Source organism: Eriocheir sinensis, chromosome 3 (genome assembly GCF_024679095.1).
Source record: "Eriocheir sinensis breed Jianghai 21 chromosome 3, ASM2467909v1, whole genome shotgun sequence".
In the NCBI taxonomy this organism is placed as follows: domain Eukaryota; kingdom Metazoa; phylum Arthropoda; class Malacostraca; order Decapoda; family Varunidae; genus Eriocheir; species Eriocheir sinensis.
The window spans coordinates 255,625-274,674 of record NC_066511.1 but is presented as its reverse complement, the minus strand read 5'-3'; the positions used below and the strand labels follow the sequence as shown (position 1 = coordinate 274,674).

General features: G+C 45.6%; 1 protein-coding gene across 4 annotated transcripts in view; it reads right to left on the bottom strand.

The window, feature by feature from the left end:
- The window catches only part of LOC127003447 (little elongation complex subunit 2-like), a 134,987-nt gene that overhangs the window by 9,241 nt on the left and 106,696 nt on the right, over positions 1 to 19,050 (bottom strand). For all 4 annotated transcript variants that reach the window (XR_007757078.1, XM_050870168.1, XM_050870157.1 and 1 more), the window contains 2 exons: positions 9,948 to 10,179; positions 5,569 to 5,732 (listed from right to left, as the gene is read on the bottom strand). Coding sequence is in view for 3 of the 4 variants with exons in the window: in XM_050870168.1 (XP_050726125.1) it covers positions 5,569 to 5,732; positions 9,948 to 10,179 (396 nt within the window). In the remaining variant the exon portion in view is untranslated. The remainder of the gene's footprint in view (positions 1 to 5,568; positions 5,733 to 9,947; positions 10,180 to 19,050) is intronic.

The following is a 19,050-nucleotide window of genomic DNA, read 5'->3' as shown; positions in this document are numbered from 1 at the left end:
TAAATAATAACCCATAGCCGTAAGGACATTAGATTAAGTGCAATCCAGGACGAGAGATGTCATTTGTGGCGAGTGCTGGCATCTTGACCGATGGACAAGCGAGGGCGAGTGGTGGGTCGCCACTTGACCCGCGTTCTCTTCTTGCCAAGAAGAGAACGCGGGTACGTCCGCCCAGCAACTAGGTCACACCAAGAAGTTCTTGGTGTGACCTAGTTGCTGGGCGGACGTACCTTTTCTCCTCTCCGCTCCACGTGTTACATCGTGGTGGGTCTTCCTACCCTGCAAGCTTCCACAAGTCACCTCGATGTGTGCTTCAGGCCACGACCTGGGAGGTTACGAGAGGCGTGTTTGCTGGAGGAGCACCTTGCGAGTGTTTTGGAAGGCGCCGTGTGTGTTTTGGAGGACTCCATTGTGGGCGTGAGGACCACATGGCATCGCGGGTGGGCTCCAGGTGCGCTATCTACTGGTTGATAAGTATATCTTAGTCTAAGGTATTTTACGATAGTTAGCTAGGTAGCTGTGTGCATGAACTAGTGACTGAATCCCTCATTCCAGCATGTTTTCTTGCTCGTGTGATTAAATAAACTTAAGAGTAGGATACAGCTGGTTTTGCTTATTCCTATGTGGGTGTGACAGGTTTGGTCGGTAAATATAAAGACGAGAAGGGGCTGTGAGTCTGATATCTCAAATTCCAGATATTTTTTTATATACTTTTTTATTGCTGTGAATCTTCGAGATCTTCGGAAGTCCATGTCTTTCAAGAACCCCACCTTAATTGGCGCCCGGACAAGGGACCAGACCTCACACTCCATAGGACTAAGCATTGGCTGTTAGGGTCGTGAAGTAGGTACTAGCAAGATGTCTGTATCACAGTGGAAACAGGAAGCAGAAGAGATAGGGTTAAATGCTAAGGAAACCAAAGAGTACATACTCACAGCGCAAGAGAAAGAGAGAGAAAGAGAAAGGGAGCAACACCAGCTAGAAGTACGGAAACTGGAAGCTGAGAGAGAGCGAGAAAAGGAGGCACACGCAGTAAAATTAGCCGAGCTACAGGCGGCGAATATTGGGAATGGTGGTATTAACTCATAATAATAAAGTAGTTTCCCCAAAGCTAAAGCTTAATCATTTCAAGGAAGTTGACAAGATAGAGATATTTAAAGCGCGGTTTGAGGAAGCTGCAAACCTAATGCAGTATGATGAGGTCACCAAGCGTGTTCAATTCATGAGTCTTTTTGAAGGCAAAGCTTTGGAGGTGATTCATAGATTGGATGAGGACTCTCGTAAGTATAAGGATATGAAGGAGGCATTATTAGCAGGTTATGGAACGTCAGTTGATGATTTGAAGAAACAGTTCTCCTCTGCCTCCATAAATGACGATGAGACAGCAACTCAATTTGCTGCTCGCCTCAAAGGGTACTTAGAGCATTGGTTCAAGAAAGACAGTGCTGAGGAAACAGCAGAAGGTGTGAAGGACCTAATATTGCGTGCACAGTACGTAAAATCCTGCCCAGATGAGTTAGTCACGAGGCTCAAAATAGACAAGGTGAGGAAATTGGAGGATATGAAGGAAATGGCTAATTCCTATTTTGAGCCCTGTGGTAGGACGAGAAAGCCTGTAGTTAAAAGCAGTAACATGCAGAGTGAAGCCTCAGGAAGAAAGATGGCCTCAGGCGTCGCCACCACAGGTGCGATTAGCCGCCAGTGGCTTTCAGCCAAAAGTAACCAGAATTATGCACCGCGTCCGAGGACTGGAAGTTATGGGCCGCGACCGAATCAGGGTAACTACTCTAAGTGGCACAAAAATGCTGCAGTAAGGCAGGAAGGTGTAACACAGCATGGGAATTTTGGTAGAAAGCAAGTGTCGCCACCACTGGTGCCTTTTGTGAGCGGCCAGTATCGCAATGAGGCGCAGAATCAATGACTATTGGCCGGAGTAGCAACAAATCAGTACGATGATCGGTTGAACCTGAGTAAAGCTTGGGTAGGAGACCGAGAGGTCACAGTGATGAGGGATAATGGATCTACTATTTGTACTCTGAGGCACAGCTTAGCTAGGAGCCATGAATTCACAGGCGAACGTAGAAAAATATGGCAGTTGAATAGCGTGCCAGTGATAGCTCCTGAGGTCAAGATAAAAGTCGTCACCTTATTACACAGGCTGGACCATGGTGACACTCGAAACACCGCTCTATGATTCAGTGATTGGCAACATTCCTGGAGCTACTAACGGGGTGAGTAAGAATGCAGTAACTCAAACACCTAACACGGTGTTGGACCCAGAGGATTTTGGGGAAAGTGAAAGGCTACACGGAAAAGGTGAGCCTCAAACTGGCGCAGCAGTAGTGACACGAGCCGCTGCTAAGTGTAAGAGCACTGTTAGGCCTCTCATGGTTACATCTCCTGGAGATTTAACTAACAGCAATGACGTAAGGAAGGAGGTGGAGAGTGACGCCACACTGCAGGAAAACAGTGTCATTCAGCTGAATGACAACCACATCAGTTTTGTCAAGCAGCATGGCTTGATGTATAGGCAGATCATCTCTCCTTCTGGCGAAAAGAAATTGCAGTTAGTTGTGCCTGCAAAATACAGAGAGGCTGTTCTCAAGTTAGGTCATAGCACTGCTCTAGGTGGTCACACGGGAAGAGCAAAAACGCTCGCTCGCGTACAAGCACATTTTTACTGGCCAGGGATGTAGCTAGATTTGTGAGGTCTTGTGATGTATATCAAAAGACTATAGATAGGGGAAGGGTAAAGCCTGCTCCCTTACAGCCACTGCCCATCATTGACTCTCCTTTTGAGAGAGTAGTGGTAGATTTGGTGGGGCCAATACAGCCCCGAACCAGCGATGGTTCCAGGTATATTCTTACGCTGGTAGATTTTTCCACGCGTTGGGCAGAAGCAGTGCCACTCAAGAATATTGAGACACAAACTGTGGCTGAAGCTCTCATGACCATATTTTGCCGAGTAGGTATACCCAAACAAATACTGAGTGATCGAGGTACTCAGTTCACCTCAGCGATGATGGAGGAAGTACTCCGTTTGCTTGCTTGCAAAGGGTTACGTATCACACCCTACCATCCCATGGGAAACAGACTGTGTGGACATTTCAATGGCACACTTAAAAAAATGCTTAAACGCATGGCTACCGAACAGCTGAAGGAGTGGCCCAGGTACCTTGCTCCTTTGTTGTTCGCGTACAGAGAAGCTCTGCAGAGTTCTACAAGGTTCTCCCCGTTTGAGCTAATGTATGGGAGGTCCATTAGGGGCCCGCTACAGTTATTGAGAGAACTGTGGGATGATGATGTTCTGGACCCGAACGTCAAGAACACGTACCAGTACGTGTTAGATTTAGGTGACAGGTTGAGAGAGACCTGTAACACTGCTAAGGAAGAGTTACTCAAAGCAAAACAAATACAGAAAGGTTACTACGACTGGAAAGCCAAGTTGCGTAAGCTCAGTGTAGGAGAACAGTGCCTAGTTTTGCTTCCCACAGTGAGCTACAAGCTGCTAGCTCAGTGGAAGGGACCTTACGAGGTTCAGGAGAAGGTCAATGACCTTTATTACATTCTCATGGTTGATGGACACCCTAAACGGTTCCACATCAACATGTCGAAACAATACTACCAGCCAGAAGCAGCCACAGGTTGCTTGCGAGAAAGTGGGTATGATGATAGGGTGAAGTGTCTGGAGTTAGTTAAAGGTCACTGTTCTCAACCTCAGATCGCAGATGTGGGAGCGGCGGTAGTAATAAATGATGATGAGGATGACGAGGCTCCTCTCACTGTCTCTTCTAGACAGAGTCAGTGCATGACGTGAAGTTAGGAGAAAAGTTAGCCCCAGAGAAGAGGGAACAATTAGCATAGTTGCTAGAGAGTTATGCAGATTTTTTTTCTGACAAACCTAAGATTCCTTGGGAACCAGAGTATCGAATCGAGTTGACAAGCAAGGAGCCTGTCAGACAAAGGCCTTACCAGATTCCTGTACGACTGGTAGACGCCGTAAAAAGCGAAATAAGTGAAATGGAGGCCGCAGGTATCATAGAGAGATCAAATTCTCCCTACTGCAGCCCCATGGTTATCGTAAGGAAGAAAGAAGGAGGAATTAGGATTTGCGGTGATTATCGAAAGGTAAACGCGGTGACACGCGTAGATGCTGAGCCAATGACTGACCCGCAAACCACATTTGCTACTCTGGCTGATTCTAGATTTTTTCTAAGATAGATCTGACGAAAGTGTTCTTCCAGATTCCTCTGAGTGAGGAGAGTTGTAAGGTGATGGCTTTTAGTACACCTGGGGGCTTATAATATATATCTGGAATTTGAGATATCAGACTCACAGCCCCTTCTCGTCTTTATATTTACTGACCAAACCTGTCACACCCACATAGGAATAACCAAAACCAGCTGTATCCTACTCATAAGTTTATTTAATCACACAAGCATGAAAACATTCTGGAATGAGGAATTTAGTCATTAGTTCATGCACACAGCTACCTAGCTAACTGTCGTAAAATACCTTAGACTAAGATATACTTATCAACCAGTAGATAGTGCGCCTGGAACCTGCCCACAATGCCACGTGGTCCTCACGCCCACAATGGAGTCCTCCAAAACACACACGGCGCCTTCCAAAACACTTGCAAGGTGCTCCTCCAGCAAACACGCCTCTCGTAACCTCCCAGGTCGTGGCCTGAAGCACACATCGAGGTGACTTGTGGATGCTTGCTTCCACCACGATGTAACATGTGGAGCAGAGAGGAGAAAAGGCACGTCCGCCCAGCAACTAGGTCACACCAAGAAGAGAACGCGGGTCAAGTGGCGACCCGCCACTCGCTCTCGCTTGCCCGGCGGTCAAGATGCCAGCACTCGCCACAACTGACATCTCTCGTCCTGGATTGCACTTAATCTAACGCCCTTATGGCTATGGGTTATTATTTATTAATACCCTAACACCATGCACTACGTAATAATGGGTCATGCATCCCACAAATATTTCAGCATTGGCAGCAATAGACAATAATAAGTATTTGATAAGCTCTGCCCATGTAAGGTCTGGGTCTGGGGAGCGTATGGTAGGAATTTTCTACTTCCCAAATAAAATGCCAGGGACTTCCATGGAAATTTCCCTCTCGGCTATTTCTAAGCATGGGGAATTCATGACAGGAATCTCCACCAAAATTATTTACATCTATAATTTTTTCCAAATGCAGTGCATGAACATGGGGAAATAATGTTAATATATGGAGAAGTCAGGCTTTAGTGCAAGAAAAGGAATAAAGTGCAAAATTAGAATAATGTTGAAACTGGTCAAGTGGCAAGAATTCATCTAAAAGGAATGACTGAAAAAATGTAAATGCTCTGGGAAGGTAGATGATAAAGTAGTCCAAGGTAATATGGTATAAGGTGAAGCTAAGAATGAAAAACAATCCACAGGAATGTAGCAAAGGATTCTGATGGACAAAACAGTGTTATGTTACAATTATGAAAATGAGATCACACAATATGACCAGGAAGAATCCATGGGGGAGAGTAGTGGATATTAACACTTAAAGATCATCTGAAAACTTACGATTACTCATTGGAAAGGTTCCTGGAATCTTCTTATGCTTCATATGAAAGGGAGAAAGTACATGGGTGTCAATGGCTAACCAGGGAGCCACAGCGTACATTCTTGTATTGACTGCAGGAGCTGCATACACCTTATGGAGATTGTACGTGTGCAAAGTTGCTTCTCTGAAATTAATAAAAACATACATGATCTCATACACTAGGAGGCTAAACAAGTTTTAAGATTATAAATTTATCAACAACCATGGATCGTAAGTGAGAAAAGTAAAAATCGTACAGGAGTCTGCAAAATGAGACAATATCAAAGAATGGGGAAAAAGCTGAGTAAGGTCAGCCTCTGGGTATTGTACCACATCACCTTATACACAGAATTAGCCTTCACAGACTGTGCAGGTAATAGGCCTCGATCCACTCTCACGGTGTAGTTGCTGGTTTGACACAAAGTCATTCCAGTGATATCCCATGATTCTATCACTATTCACTGTGAATGTCTTACAGATGGAGAACAAGTGCCTTGAAGATCCATATCTCTGCTCTCCTGCACAGGTATCAACACCACATAACCATGCTGATTAAGTCCACAATAATGCAGGCCAAGCCAATCCACTGTAAGACTTCTTGTCAAAACTCAGCATTGTTCTGCCTAACAAGGTAGTGAAATTTTTCAAGATATCATTGTATTTGCCACATCCATGAACAGACTACAGTAATCCCTCCAAATGCATGTTTTCTTTTATGCAAAGGTCTTGCTATGCATGGCTGACCATGAAAAAACAGCTGAATGTAAAACCATGTACAAAAAAGTTAAATATAAAATTATCTGTTTGAGAATTTCAAAATTGAAGGTGTATATAACATTAAGCATAATTTATAGTATGCATATATTGATATATAAATGAAATAAATAAATGAAAATTGAAAATAACAAACGGGTAATAAAAACTGTATCGTAACTACAAGCAGTTGCTCTGCCAATACATGTCAAGAGACTGACAACACAGTGTGGGTGGTGGGGAAGTAACGATCGCCATTTTCTTTTTTAACTTTTTGGTTGACCACAAATATATACTGCAAATTATTTATGTACCTGATTCCATTACATACTGCATTTACATGTAACTGTAAGGTTAGTGCATGGCCACTTAACAGCATGAGACAACAATAAACAAATATATACAGTTCACTCAGCCACCTAGCAGAGGGATGACATTTATCAGGGGATGGGATCTGATGTATGGCTGGATTTCTGTTTCATTAATTTTGAATAAGGAATGAAATGAATTTAGGAAACACTGGTTTAACAAGTGCTTCAGATAACTCCGGCAATGTTTTCATTAAAAATTAAGTGCCCGGTGTGGATGCATTGAGGAACCCCACCACGGGGTTGGGTCCTCCAGCAGAACCAGATTTGGGTCTAGACTTGCGCCACAACCCTGACCTCTACCTTTTGACTTATTTTTAGCTGGGATACGTTTTGTGGGCAGGAGTTACAGTCTAGATGAGGGACCGGATTGACTGTTAGCTGCAGGATTCCTCAAGGTATCTATAAGGGAGGTAGCGTTATCCCATTGAGAGCTGTGGTAACACAAAACAAAATAGGATTTCTTCCTGTTTGTTTTGTAAGTTTCATTATAATAAAAATAGCTTCGCAAACTTAAACAAAAGTGTCGATTTTTTGTTGCACTCCTGATACTGCTACTGACAATAAATAATATAAAACAATCCGTAACAGAATCGTAATTGGAAATAACTTCTGTGTCCTGATTGGCTAGGTATGATGTCACTCGTGTGGCGTCACAAAGCTCTGCCCAACTTTGACAGTTGTCGCCTGTCACTTGTGAGGTGGGAATTCCGGTGTGGTGTCGTCAGACATTTCCGTATCGTGAGACATCCCATCCTGTATACATACGTGAATTTTGACACGGTACCGTGTCTTTTGTCGACTGCTTGTTGGGATCTGTCCCACCCAAGTTAATTTATATTATTATAAAAGCAAATGATGACATATGTATGTATATATAACTAGGATATCAACAATCACTTCTTCTTCTTGTGACCTGTTCTGCTTTGCATTGTTTTTTAGGTCCTCCTTGGTACTTTTTTACACTTAGATGCTTCACTTAGTTACTCTGTGATAGGAAAGATTGGGTTCTGCGATGCACAGATCAGGATGGGATGTCTCATGATACAGGATGGCAGATGACACCACACCAGCGGTCTGTTTCAGTGTGTTGACATTGTAATTCTGCTGTGATGGTGTCTTGTGCTGTCGCTACGTGCCACGTAAATGTGAGAAACAGAAGGAAATTTGTAGCTTTTCATGTCTTTCCCAGAAATCAAAAGTTATGTAAATGGCTAGACACTTGTAAAAGGAATGACTCATCACACAAGAACCAAGTGAAACCATGGCATCATGTTGGTTGAATGCATTTCTCACCAGACTCTTTTAACTGTCATCTGTCACATGACAACGTCAAGCTTTCCTTGAAGCCAGGTTCGTGCCCTACATTAAATCTGCCAAGACTACTATGCATTTCAGCGGCGGACAAACGCTGTTTTTCGCAAATATCTCCTAAACGAATCGTTGGATCAGTATGATATTTCAGCACACTAAAATTATCGTCCGGACCTAATTTATGGCTAACATACCACATTACTATATGTGTTATGGGAGGAGTTTACTCGTGAAAAATAACACAAACCCGACGAGTCATGTTGACGCATTCGAAGGAAAGTGTGCCCCCCGAACACCCTCCCAAACTATTCCTGACCACAACTACTTCTCCCTTCGCTCATTATCCCTCCTCTTCTCCTTCTAGCTCCTCGCCTCCCTCATCACTCTTGTGTCCCTCCCTATTTCTCCCATCACTGTATTATATATTAGAATGTTATGTAGGTGTATATGTATATATATGATTATTAACTAAGAGCATGGTACAATTCCATGGAGGCAAGACGTATTTCACATTGATAATTACTGTACAACACCTGGGTGCGCCTCGGCAGTCAATGAGTTATACCCTGCCTCTGCAAGTCATAGCCTCGGGCTGGGGAAGGGGGATGGTGTGAGTAGGGGGGTGAAGAGGGGAACGAGGAGGGGGATACTGCAATATAGGGGTAGGGAAGGAGTGGTCTGGGGGTTGTTCGGGCCGTTGTGGAGGGGTTAGACGAGTACCCCACACTCGTCCGATTCTGTATAACACCTTAGATATGATGACTGGATTAGGCTTAATATCAGTCAGTAAACTCCTAACATAACACATATTGCAATATGGTATGTCAGCCACAAATTAGGTCCGGGTGTTAAAGGTAGTGTGCTGAAATATCATACTGATCCAACGATTCGTTTAGGAGATATTTGCGAAAAATAGCGTTTGTCCGCCGCTGAAATGTATAGTAGGAAACAACATATACAATCCTGTTTCATATGAAGATCATATAGAGTAAGTATTTTACCAGTGCCACAAAAAATATTATTTTTTTTGGAAATGAAAAGCGTAGGCTTCCAGTACATAACACACAGTAGGCCTATACCTTTTTTTGTCATATAAAATATTATGTAATCAAGGTTCTTATCAGTTATAATGCACCTTAGCTTATGCTGTCCTTATCCCAAAGTTTCACGACGAGATAAACTCTTTCATATTAGGCTACATTCTTTAGATTCTTCAAATGTTATAAATAACTTGTATGCTGAAAAATATACCTTTCATATTACAATATGTATTTTGAATATGTACTATATTAGATACTTATGTTTGGAAATGTGTATTTTGTATGTTATACCCATTAAATATTAAAAAAGGTCTGTTGCTTCATGTTTTTTCCCGTATATTGTAATAATTCAGGTCATACCTCTGAATTCCATTCACTGGGCTCAGTGATTTCACGGATTGCAAACACAATAGTTCACCGAATCTATGTATTTAACTCACGTAGTTTATGTTTGCTGTAGGCCAAAAGCTGATTACGTTATTTGAATGAAATCTGACTATATTGAAGTAAGGATCTATACAAGAAAGCTAAGGTATTATTGGTCTATACTGTGTGTGAGGGCCAAGTGCACACAGAAGCTCTGTCAAAATGGGGTGTGGCTAAGGCAGGCGAGGGGTGGGGCCTTTGGCCGCCGAGATGAGATGCCAACTAGTCAATTTCCTTCCGCTCCACATGCAACCACCTTCCTTATAGCCTCCTTGGGATTCCTAAGGGGATAAATTTGCCAGCCACCATAAAGGAAGAAGTATAAACCAAAAGGAGAGAAATAGAGAGAAACAGCCCATGAAAGAAAAATATAAATTGCTCAAATTACTAAGCATGGAAGCAACGACCCATTCATGTATATTAGATTAAAATTTTACAAACCTAGTTCACTGCACTAACCTGCTAGGGTTGGAAGCCTTCATCAGCTGAATAAATGCATTAGTGTTAGAGTCATGGTGAAGGAGGTAATGGCCAGTTGGCTGTGCAAGTACTGCAGAAAAAACTGAATAGAGTGTTGCCAAAGGCTGAAGGGGAGAAAATCCGACATGCAGCTGTTTTCCTTCTTTCAAAATGGTGGCCAAATCCTTTTCTTCAGTCATGAGAACTTCTCCAGAACCTTCACACACTCGAACTGAAATTAAACAAATGGTTGAATTGGCAAAAACATATAATCAAATGGCCATTTCTGGGGTTCTGGGTTCTAGATTATGTAAAGTGATCTTTTAACAGTATTCTTCTCCATGCTCCGAAAGTATCTCAATCTTTGTATGCCTTCCACCCTCCTCATTCCATTAGGTTATTATTATCATTAAATACAATGCAATATGTAGAGCCAGAGGAGTGCAAATATTATAAATTGCAATGTCTGTGACACCTACCCACCTAAGACACAGATAACTAAGGATAAAGGGAAAAATTAGAAGACAGACAAATATGGTCTGGCAAACTGAGAGGATGAAGCAGCAAGAAATCAATAGGAGAAAATAAAGTGACATTAACTCCTTCACTACAGCCGGGCGAAAACAGCGCCCCGCGCCGTATCCGGGATCGCCCCGCGCACGAAATTTCAAATGTCGCTATTGAATATAACATGTTTTAAGCCATAAATTCAACATGTATTATATATGAAAACATGCAGAATTAAATGGTGCACATAAAGAAACATAAATTAATTGATAATTTTGAGATGTAAGCATAAATATAAAGATAAAATAACTCTTATATTGACTAAAGCGCGCCAGGATGCAGTATGTGCATCCTCGGATATGGTGCGGGGCACACAAGGACGCAGTATACACATCCTCGTGTTGAAGGGATTAATCCGAAAGTTAAGGTGCAGTAGTCACGCTTACTAAGCAACTGGATGGGTGATATGCAAGCTCATGTAGTAGAAATTCATGTTCTTATGGGAAAAATAGTAGATGGGCGCCCTCGCCATGCTTTGCACAGTCACGCCCTTGCCGGAACCAAGAAGGCACACATAAACACATACTATATTTCATGTAAACTGGAAATAATACCTTATAATGACTTTTGTAATGAGATGGCAAGGGTGAGGTGAGGGCAATGAGGTATTAAGGGCGGCAACACTACAGTACCCTCTCGAGTTTCGCGATCCACGAGTTTCGCGGTTAGTCCTAAATTCTTACCATCCTGAGTTTCACGCTGCTTTGACACATATGGGTCACGTCTACTTATCATCGGCGTCATGCACGCTACCTTTAAAGGGAGTATCACACTGGATATTTTCCTTCAAACATTGTGGTTATGGCAAGAGAGAGAGAGAGAGAGAGAGAGAGAGAACGGGTCGTTTTGAAGCCGCAGTTGAAGGCAGCTGCCTTACAATTGGCTGACAGTTCTGAAAACACGCTTGTGATTCACTGGGAGTCCGATGACGTCATCGCCGACGCTCACCCTATCAGCGGCTTCACTGCCTTAAGGCGGTGTCACAATGGCCGTTTTCGTCCAACCGTTAGAGCTACGGGCAACACTCGTACGCCCAACCGGGAGCGAATTCACGGTTGTCCGTAACCTGGTGTCACACAAGACTTATTTCTTCCCACTGCGTTGGCGGCAACTTGGGCAACCGGCAACTCCAACTTTTCCTGGTGTGCGTCACACACGGCCAAGGTCGGTTGCCCGTATCCACATCCACAATGTAAACAAAGCACTTGCCCTGTATCAACATGGCGTCGTCTGCTAAAGTAAGGGCTGTCGCGGCTTGTGCTGCCATTACCCAAGTTATGGACTTGTTGCTGCAGTTAAATGGAAGGAAGAAACAGTTGTGGGTGTGGCATGCCTGTGTTACTCCATGCCAGTTCTCATCGTCACCACTGCATGTGCGCGGCCAACCTACCCATCTAGACTCAACCACATAAACACATGGATCGAACAACTACACACACACACACACACACACACACACACACACACACACACACACACCAGACACATTAAGAACCATTGCAGATGTTTCTGACAAACAGAAACGACTTCACCAATTCTTGAGTGTGTTAGAACGAATTTGGTGAGTGGCTCACATGAACCAAACCTAGCTCTTGGCAAGAAGAGAGCAGTCGTCTTTAACACTGCTCTCTTCTTGGTTTGTATGAACCACTCACAAAATAAGTTCCAACACACTCAAGGAAATGGCGAAGCCATTTCTGTTTGTGAGAAACATCTGCCATGGTTCATGATGAGTCTGGTGTGTGCGTGCGTGTGTCTTTGTTTTTACTCGATCCACGTGTTTACGTGGTCAGAGTCTAGATGAGTGGGTTGGCCGCTCACGCACAATGGTGACAATGAGAACTTGCATGGAGGAGCCACAGGCATGCCACACGCACAACAGCTTCTTATTCCTTCCATTTAACTGCAGCAACAAGTCCATAACTTGGGTAATGGCAGCACAAGCCGCGAGAGCCCTTACTTTAGCAGACGACGCCATGTCGATACAGGGCAAGCTCTTTGTTTACGTTGTGGATGTGGTTACGGGCAACCGACCTTAGCCGTGTGTGACGCCAGCTTACGGACAATTGACAACTCGCTCCCGGAATGACGCACGTTTTTTTTTTTTTTTTTTTTTTTACGTTGCTGCCTATTGCGCCGGTAGGCATCCTCCCGGTGGGGCCTGATGGTCGGCCCAAGGCTTCTTCCAGGTGGGGCCTGATGGTCGGCTCAGCCCGTTCTGGCGCAGGCGAGTGTTTATAGTGGCTAGTAGCTAGTGCTAGTAGCCACAACGATAAGAGGAAAACGGCCAGTGTGACACCGCCCCAAGGCAGCGAGGACGCTGACCGGGTGAGCGCCGGCGATGACGTCATCGGACTCCCAGCGAATCACAAGCGTGTTTTCAGAGCTCAGACAATCGTAAGGCTTCATCATTGGCTTTAAGCGACCCGTTCTCTCTTCCTGTTTTCTTCCTTTTTCCAAGGTACAGGTAACTCTCGATTTACGCGAGTATTGTGTCCTTGAAGAGTTTGCATAAATAAAAAAACAATGTAAATCAAACAAGAGGTAGGTTTCTATCGAAAAATAAATATTCACTTCATTCAGTGGAGAGAGAGAGAGAGAGAATATCCCTATCACCGAGACATCTACTCAGGCACTCAGTCTCAGCCTCACTCGTGTGAGGAAAAAATGAGGGACACCATGAGCGGCTGGCTAGTATTGGTACCGGTACTGAGCACTCTGGTACCGGTACTGGTACCAGTACATGCCCACCCCTATTGTTGAGTAGCGTGGCAGCGTGGGGACTGTATTGTTGTTCAAGTGGCGTGCGGGAAGAATGAGCTCAGCTAGGTGGCCGCGGCGTCATGTGAGTCGAGTTGCGTGAGACATCTGGTGGCCACTCCATAAAATATCGCGTATAAGTGAAAAAACGTGTAAATTAAACATTTATTTGGATTTTGGATCCCGCGTTATTTAAAAAACGCGTAAACCAAACTCGCGTAAATCGAGATTTACCTGTACGTATTTTGAGATAACAAGGGAGTAAAGAAGAAAAAAAGTGAGCTCCGGGGGGCAGCATGAGCCAATTATAATGGCGCCACTATAAACAGTTGCCTGCGCCATGACGGGCTCAGGCTGACCATCAGGCCCAGATGGATAGTCTACTGGCGCCATAGCCCACATGTAAAAAAAAAAAAAATAAATAAAATCACGGGTCGGAACAAATAAGCGCTTTTTCAGTGTTTTCAATACCTTGAGTTTCGCAATCCTTGAGTTTAGCGCTATACCTTCGGAACGAGGCAAGCGCGAAACTCGAGAGGGTACTGTAGTAAACAAAGCATAGTATGAGGAACACCATGTGCTTTCCACAGTGTTATTGTGTTTACTCTACATTTACATAGCTTTTTTTTTCTTTTTTTTTCTTTTTTCTGACTGACTGAAGTGTTGGCATGGTGTGGTGGTGGTGGTGCTTGTAAACAAAGTATGAGGCAAGCTGTTCACTTTCCAGTGTCCTTCCACATATTATAGTGTTTATTCTGCATTTTCATTGCTTTTTTTTTCTCTTTTGTTTTGTCTGACTGAAAGGAGTGTCAGCACGATGTGGTGGTTGTAAACAGAGAAAAATATGAGGTGTGTCATGTGCCTTCAACAGTGCCCTTCCACATGTTATTCAATCAATCAATGGGGGCTGGGGGTCTCTCCAGGCGAGTCTCCATGCAGGCCCCCTTCCCAACCCTAGTACCTCCTGGCAGGATCTCAGGATCTATCAACTTGCTCAAGCCACGAACTCCGTGGGCGTCCCCTTGGCCTCCTCCACTCAGGATTGTGTTTTACAGAGACAACCCGATGAGCAGGATCAGCTTCCGGAAAACGTGCCACGTGCCCGAATAGCTGGAGTTGGCGTTGACGGACTATGCAGGTAATATATGTCGAATCAGTTTCACGGAGTAGTCGCCGGTTTGACACAAAGTCATTCCAGCGATATCCCATGATTCTGCGTAGACACTTATTACCAAAGGCGTCAATACGCCTCTCCAAGTCCTCATTTAGTGCCCATGTCTCACAACCATAGAGTAAGACAGGGAGCACAAGGGACTTGAAGATCCGGATCTTTGTCCTTCTGCACAGGTATCGACAACGCCACATACTCGTGTTGAGCGAGTCCATAACACCGTGGGCCAGACCAATCCGCCGTAAGACTTCCTGGCCAGATTCACCATTGTTATGAACTACGCTACCAAGATACGTGAAACCTTCTGAGATCTCAACGTCCTTGCCAAACGCATGAACAGACTGTACTGTTTCATCCAGCAAGCCTCCAAACACCTTTACCTTGGTCTTGGCCCAGGAGACCTGGAGTCCCAAGGGCTTCGCCTCCTCGTGCAGTGCCTCGAGAGCCATCACCAAAACCTTCAGCGACTCCGCCATGATTACTGCATCATCAGCAAAAACAAGGTCAGTGACCCTGGTATTGCCAATGGATGCTCCGCAATGACTCTGGTCCACAACTCTGCTCAGTACCCAGTCCACACAAGCGTTGAAAAGCGATGGGGCAAGGACGCAGCCCTGCCTCACTCCCGCATTCACGGGAAAGAAGCTGGACAAGGCCCCCAACAACACTTCACAGCACTCTCTGTCCCAATATACAGGCCTGTCAGCAAACCAATAGTCCTCGCAGAAAATCCCAGAGTGCCTCACGATGCACTGAATCAAATGCCTTCTTGAGATCGACATAGGCTGCAAGCATCCCCTGTCGAAACTCACATCGGCACTCCACCAGTACGCGAAGCGCTTGAATACAGTCAATTGTTGACTTGCCAGGCATGAACCCAGACTGCTCTGCAGCTTCAGCAGCTGGCTGCGAATTTGCATCAGCAATAGGTGGGCAAGCACCTTGCCTGGCACACTGAACAGTGTAATATCACAGTTGTTGTTGCAGTCCTGGTGGTCCCCTTTCCCTTTCCAGATAGGGATGACCAACACCCTCTTCCAGTCAGGAGGAATGGTACCGGACTGACATACGGCAGTCAAGACTGCATGCAACCCGCGGATCATTGCCTCACCTCCAGCTTTGAGCAGCTCCACGCTGATGTTACAGGCGCCAGGTGCCTTCCCACCCCTCAACTTGGCCACAGCCTCTCTGATCTTGCCCAGAGAGGGTGGGCTTTCGTCAATGGGTGGGTCAGCATCCACCACCTGCAACCCAGCAACTGGAAGCTGCCCACGTGGAGGGTCCGCCATGTACAGTGTACAGCTGCTCAAAGTACTCAGCCCAACGAGCCCTCTGCCCATCCATGTCCGACACAAGGCAGCCGTCAGCTGTTTGGATAGTGCTCACCTGAGAGGAGGCCTTGGAGCGGAGCTTCTTCAGGGCTCGGTATGCAGGTCGGAGGTCATTCGCATTATGGCCCTCGACCTCCTCGGCAAGACCCTTGATATACCTCTCCTTGTCTCTCCTCAGGAGAGCTCTAGTCCTACATGACAGAGCCCTGTATTGGTCCTGGTTCCCAGCAGTGCGGCTCTCCTCGATATTCTCCAGCGTCTCCACCGAGGCATAGCCACTCCTGGATCTCGGGTGCTCTCCAATGCACTCCTTGGCAGCTTGCAGAGTCTCACGTTTGAAGGTATCCCACAGTTCTACAGGGTCCTCCAGGGTGCCAAGCACTTCAAACCGATTTGAGACTGTCACTGCTTACTCCTGGGCACAGGCCAGGTCCTTCAGCCTCTTGAGATGGAACACAGTAATGTTGCATCTCGAGATTCTTCTTGACCTGACATAAAGCTTGAGTGTTGCAACAACAAGCCTATGGTCAGTTGCAAAGAACTCAGCACTCCGGTAAACCCTGCAGTTCTGAAGGATCCCCCAACGAGTACTTATGAGAATGTGGTCGATCTCCTTAGCTACACCTCCTGCATCACTATACCAAGTCCAGTGGTGCAGCTCTGGTCTCTGGTACCAGGAACCCGCAGTTCTCAACCTTCTGGATTTTGCAAAATTCAGGAGGAGAGAGCTGTTGGTGTTCCTGGTACCAGATCCATGGGGACCAGCACATAGCTCGTAGCCAACCCTGTCAGTGCCAGTAGTAGCATTGAAGTCGTCCAGGACAATGAGTGTGTCCCGGGGAGGGCACTGGTCCAATACGAAGTTGAGTTTGGCGTAGAACGTCTCCTTCTCCTAAGTTTCACGCATTTCGGTAGGAGCGCACACTGCAACAAGAGACATGAAGCCCAGTGTGTGCTTCAGCCTCACTTGCATTACACGCTCATCAACTGGAGCAACCTCAACCACAAATGGCAGCAGTTAGCTGGAGATGCCCATAGCTACCCCCCTGACATGGAAGCCATTGCTCATGCCGGACCAGTAGAAGGTGTACCCCCCCTCACTGATCTCACCACTAACATGCCTCCTTATCTCCAAGAGTGCCACTATGTCCATCCTCAGCCTTCTGAGCTCATTTGATAGGTAGGGCAGTCGATCATTGTCCGAGAGGCTCCGGATGTTCCAGGAGCCCACACGCAGAGCCCTCCGAAGGTTAACCCCGGGCCCGGTTCTGCAGGCGGGCGCAGCCTCTGCACCACCAGGGCCACCCTCAAAACAAAAAGAGGGGCTAGGGGGCCCTTCCTCTTTCGAGGTGCAGGGGTCCCGTAGGCTTTGCCCTGCACCCGTCACTGACGGCAGGTTCCCCGGATGCGGATGCATCGTGGAAGCCTGCCGCGCAGTCAGGCCCCCCAGCAAGACCAGATCGGAGTCGAGGCTCATGCCCCGACCACGACCTCTACTTTTTAATTTGTTTTTGGCGTAAGATAAGTTTTTTTGTGGGGGAGGGGGTGCAAACCCCTCCCCCAACCAGCCCAGATGAGAGGCTGGCCTGACTGCTCACCATTGGGCAGGGACGCAGGACCCCTGAGGGGATTAATCCCCTGGTTACCCAAAGAAAGAAGCATGGACAGAAGAGAAAGAGAAAGCAGGGGAAAGACAGCTCATGGGAGGTTGAGGGCGCTGCATTCCTCATTCAGATAGACCTGTTATTGTGTTTATTTAATATCATCATTGCTTGTTTGATTTGTCTAAAGTCTAAACTGACTAGAGTGTTAGTGTGGTGTGATGGTAGAGGTGAGGCAGCGAGGGTGGCAGATCTTGTAAACAAAGAAGTATGAAATGCGCCATGCACTTTCCACAAAGCCCTTCCATGTGTTATTGTGCTCATTCTACGTTTCCATCGCTTGTTTTTTTTTCTGAGTGGTTTTATCTGACTGATTGGTGTGTCAGTGTGGTGTGGTGATGGCAGTGAGGTGGCGAGAATGGCACTGCTTGTAATCAAAGGAAAATATGAGGTGCGCAAGCGCTTTCCTCAGTGCCAGTAGCCGCGGTGCTGCCAGTGGACGCGGCGCCGCGGAAGGGTTAAAGGTCAGTGGTGTATGTTTACGTGTCGACGCGCTTATCAGGACCGTCTTCGCCCATATATTGGACCTACTAGGGTCGAAGGGTAATGCCTCCTAGGGTTAATGTAGGGTAACGTGGGGTTACGGGCTGAAAGGAGGACGAGGCAGTAGCAGGCTGGCGTTCATACCGTTAACACGGCGTTATTCACACCGTTAAGGACGAAGGCCGACGTCGCTGGCTCCGGAAAGGGACTTGGTGGAGCTGGAAGGAGTAATCTGACTAACCCCGCAATGTGTACGTATCTCTTTCTCTGTTATTGTCTAGCGTCTAAGTATCTCCTGATGCCACAATATTGTAATACGTTTCCTTAGCGTCTAAGGTTCTTCTGCCTCCCACAAGTGTACAAGTACATTCATGTTAACGACGAGTGGTAAGGGTTGTCCTGCCATGGAATATAAGGATAAGATTTACATTCATGTTCATATGTCGGACTGTAGGGATTTGCCCTATCCCGGAAAATGTAGAGATAAGGTTTAGTGTACCTCACATTGTAATGTTTCATGATATCGGCTTGCAGGTTTGACCACTGTACAATAAACTTGACGTGAGTTCGACGCAGCGGTTTCAGTCATCCTTGGCACTCACTCAACAAGCGCTGGTCACCGCGCTTACAGTGCCCTACCAGATATTATTGTGTTGATTCTATATTTTCATAGCTTGTTCCTGTTTTTGTCTTGTTTTGTTTTGCTTGACTGACTTGAGTGTCAGCTTAGGTGCAGAATTGGTTAGCTCAATGCACTGCTTACTTCTAATTATGTACTTTTCAATTTTTTCCCTGTCATGATGGGCATCTAGTCAGAGCTGGGCACTTCCGATCATCAGTCCGATCGTCCGATCTTCCGATCTGATCGGAGCAGCAATTGGCGATCGGAATGCAAAGATCGGATCATCTTTGTAAAAGGTAATCGGACTGTGGAGATCGGAACTTCACAAACTAACTTTCGATCACCGATCACAGAAAAGAAAGTGGTCAACGTTGTCATGGCAACAAGTGACTGTGGACTTCTTACAATTATTTTTATACACGTTGCTAAATAGTTACTTCAAATAAGCGTCTTTATTTATAAAATTAAGCGATAATTATTGATCGTTAATTTATTTAATCCTGGTAAG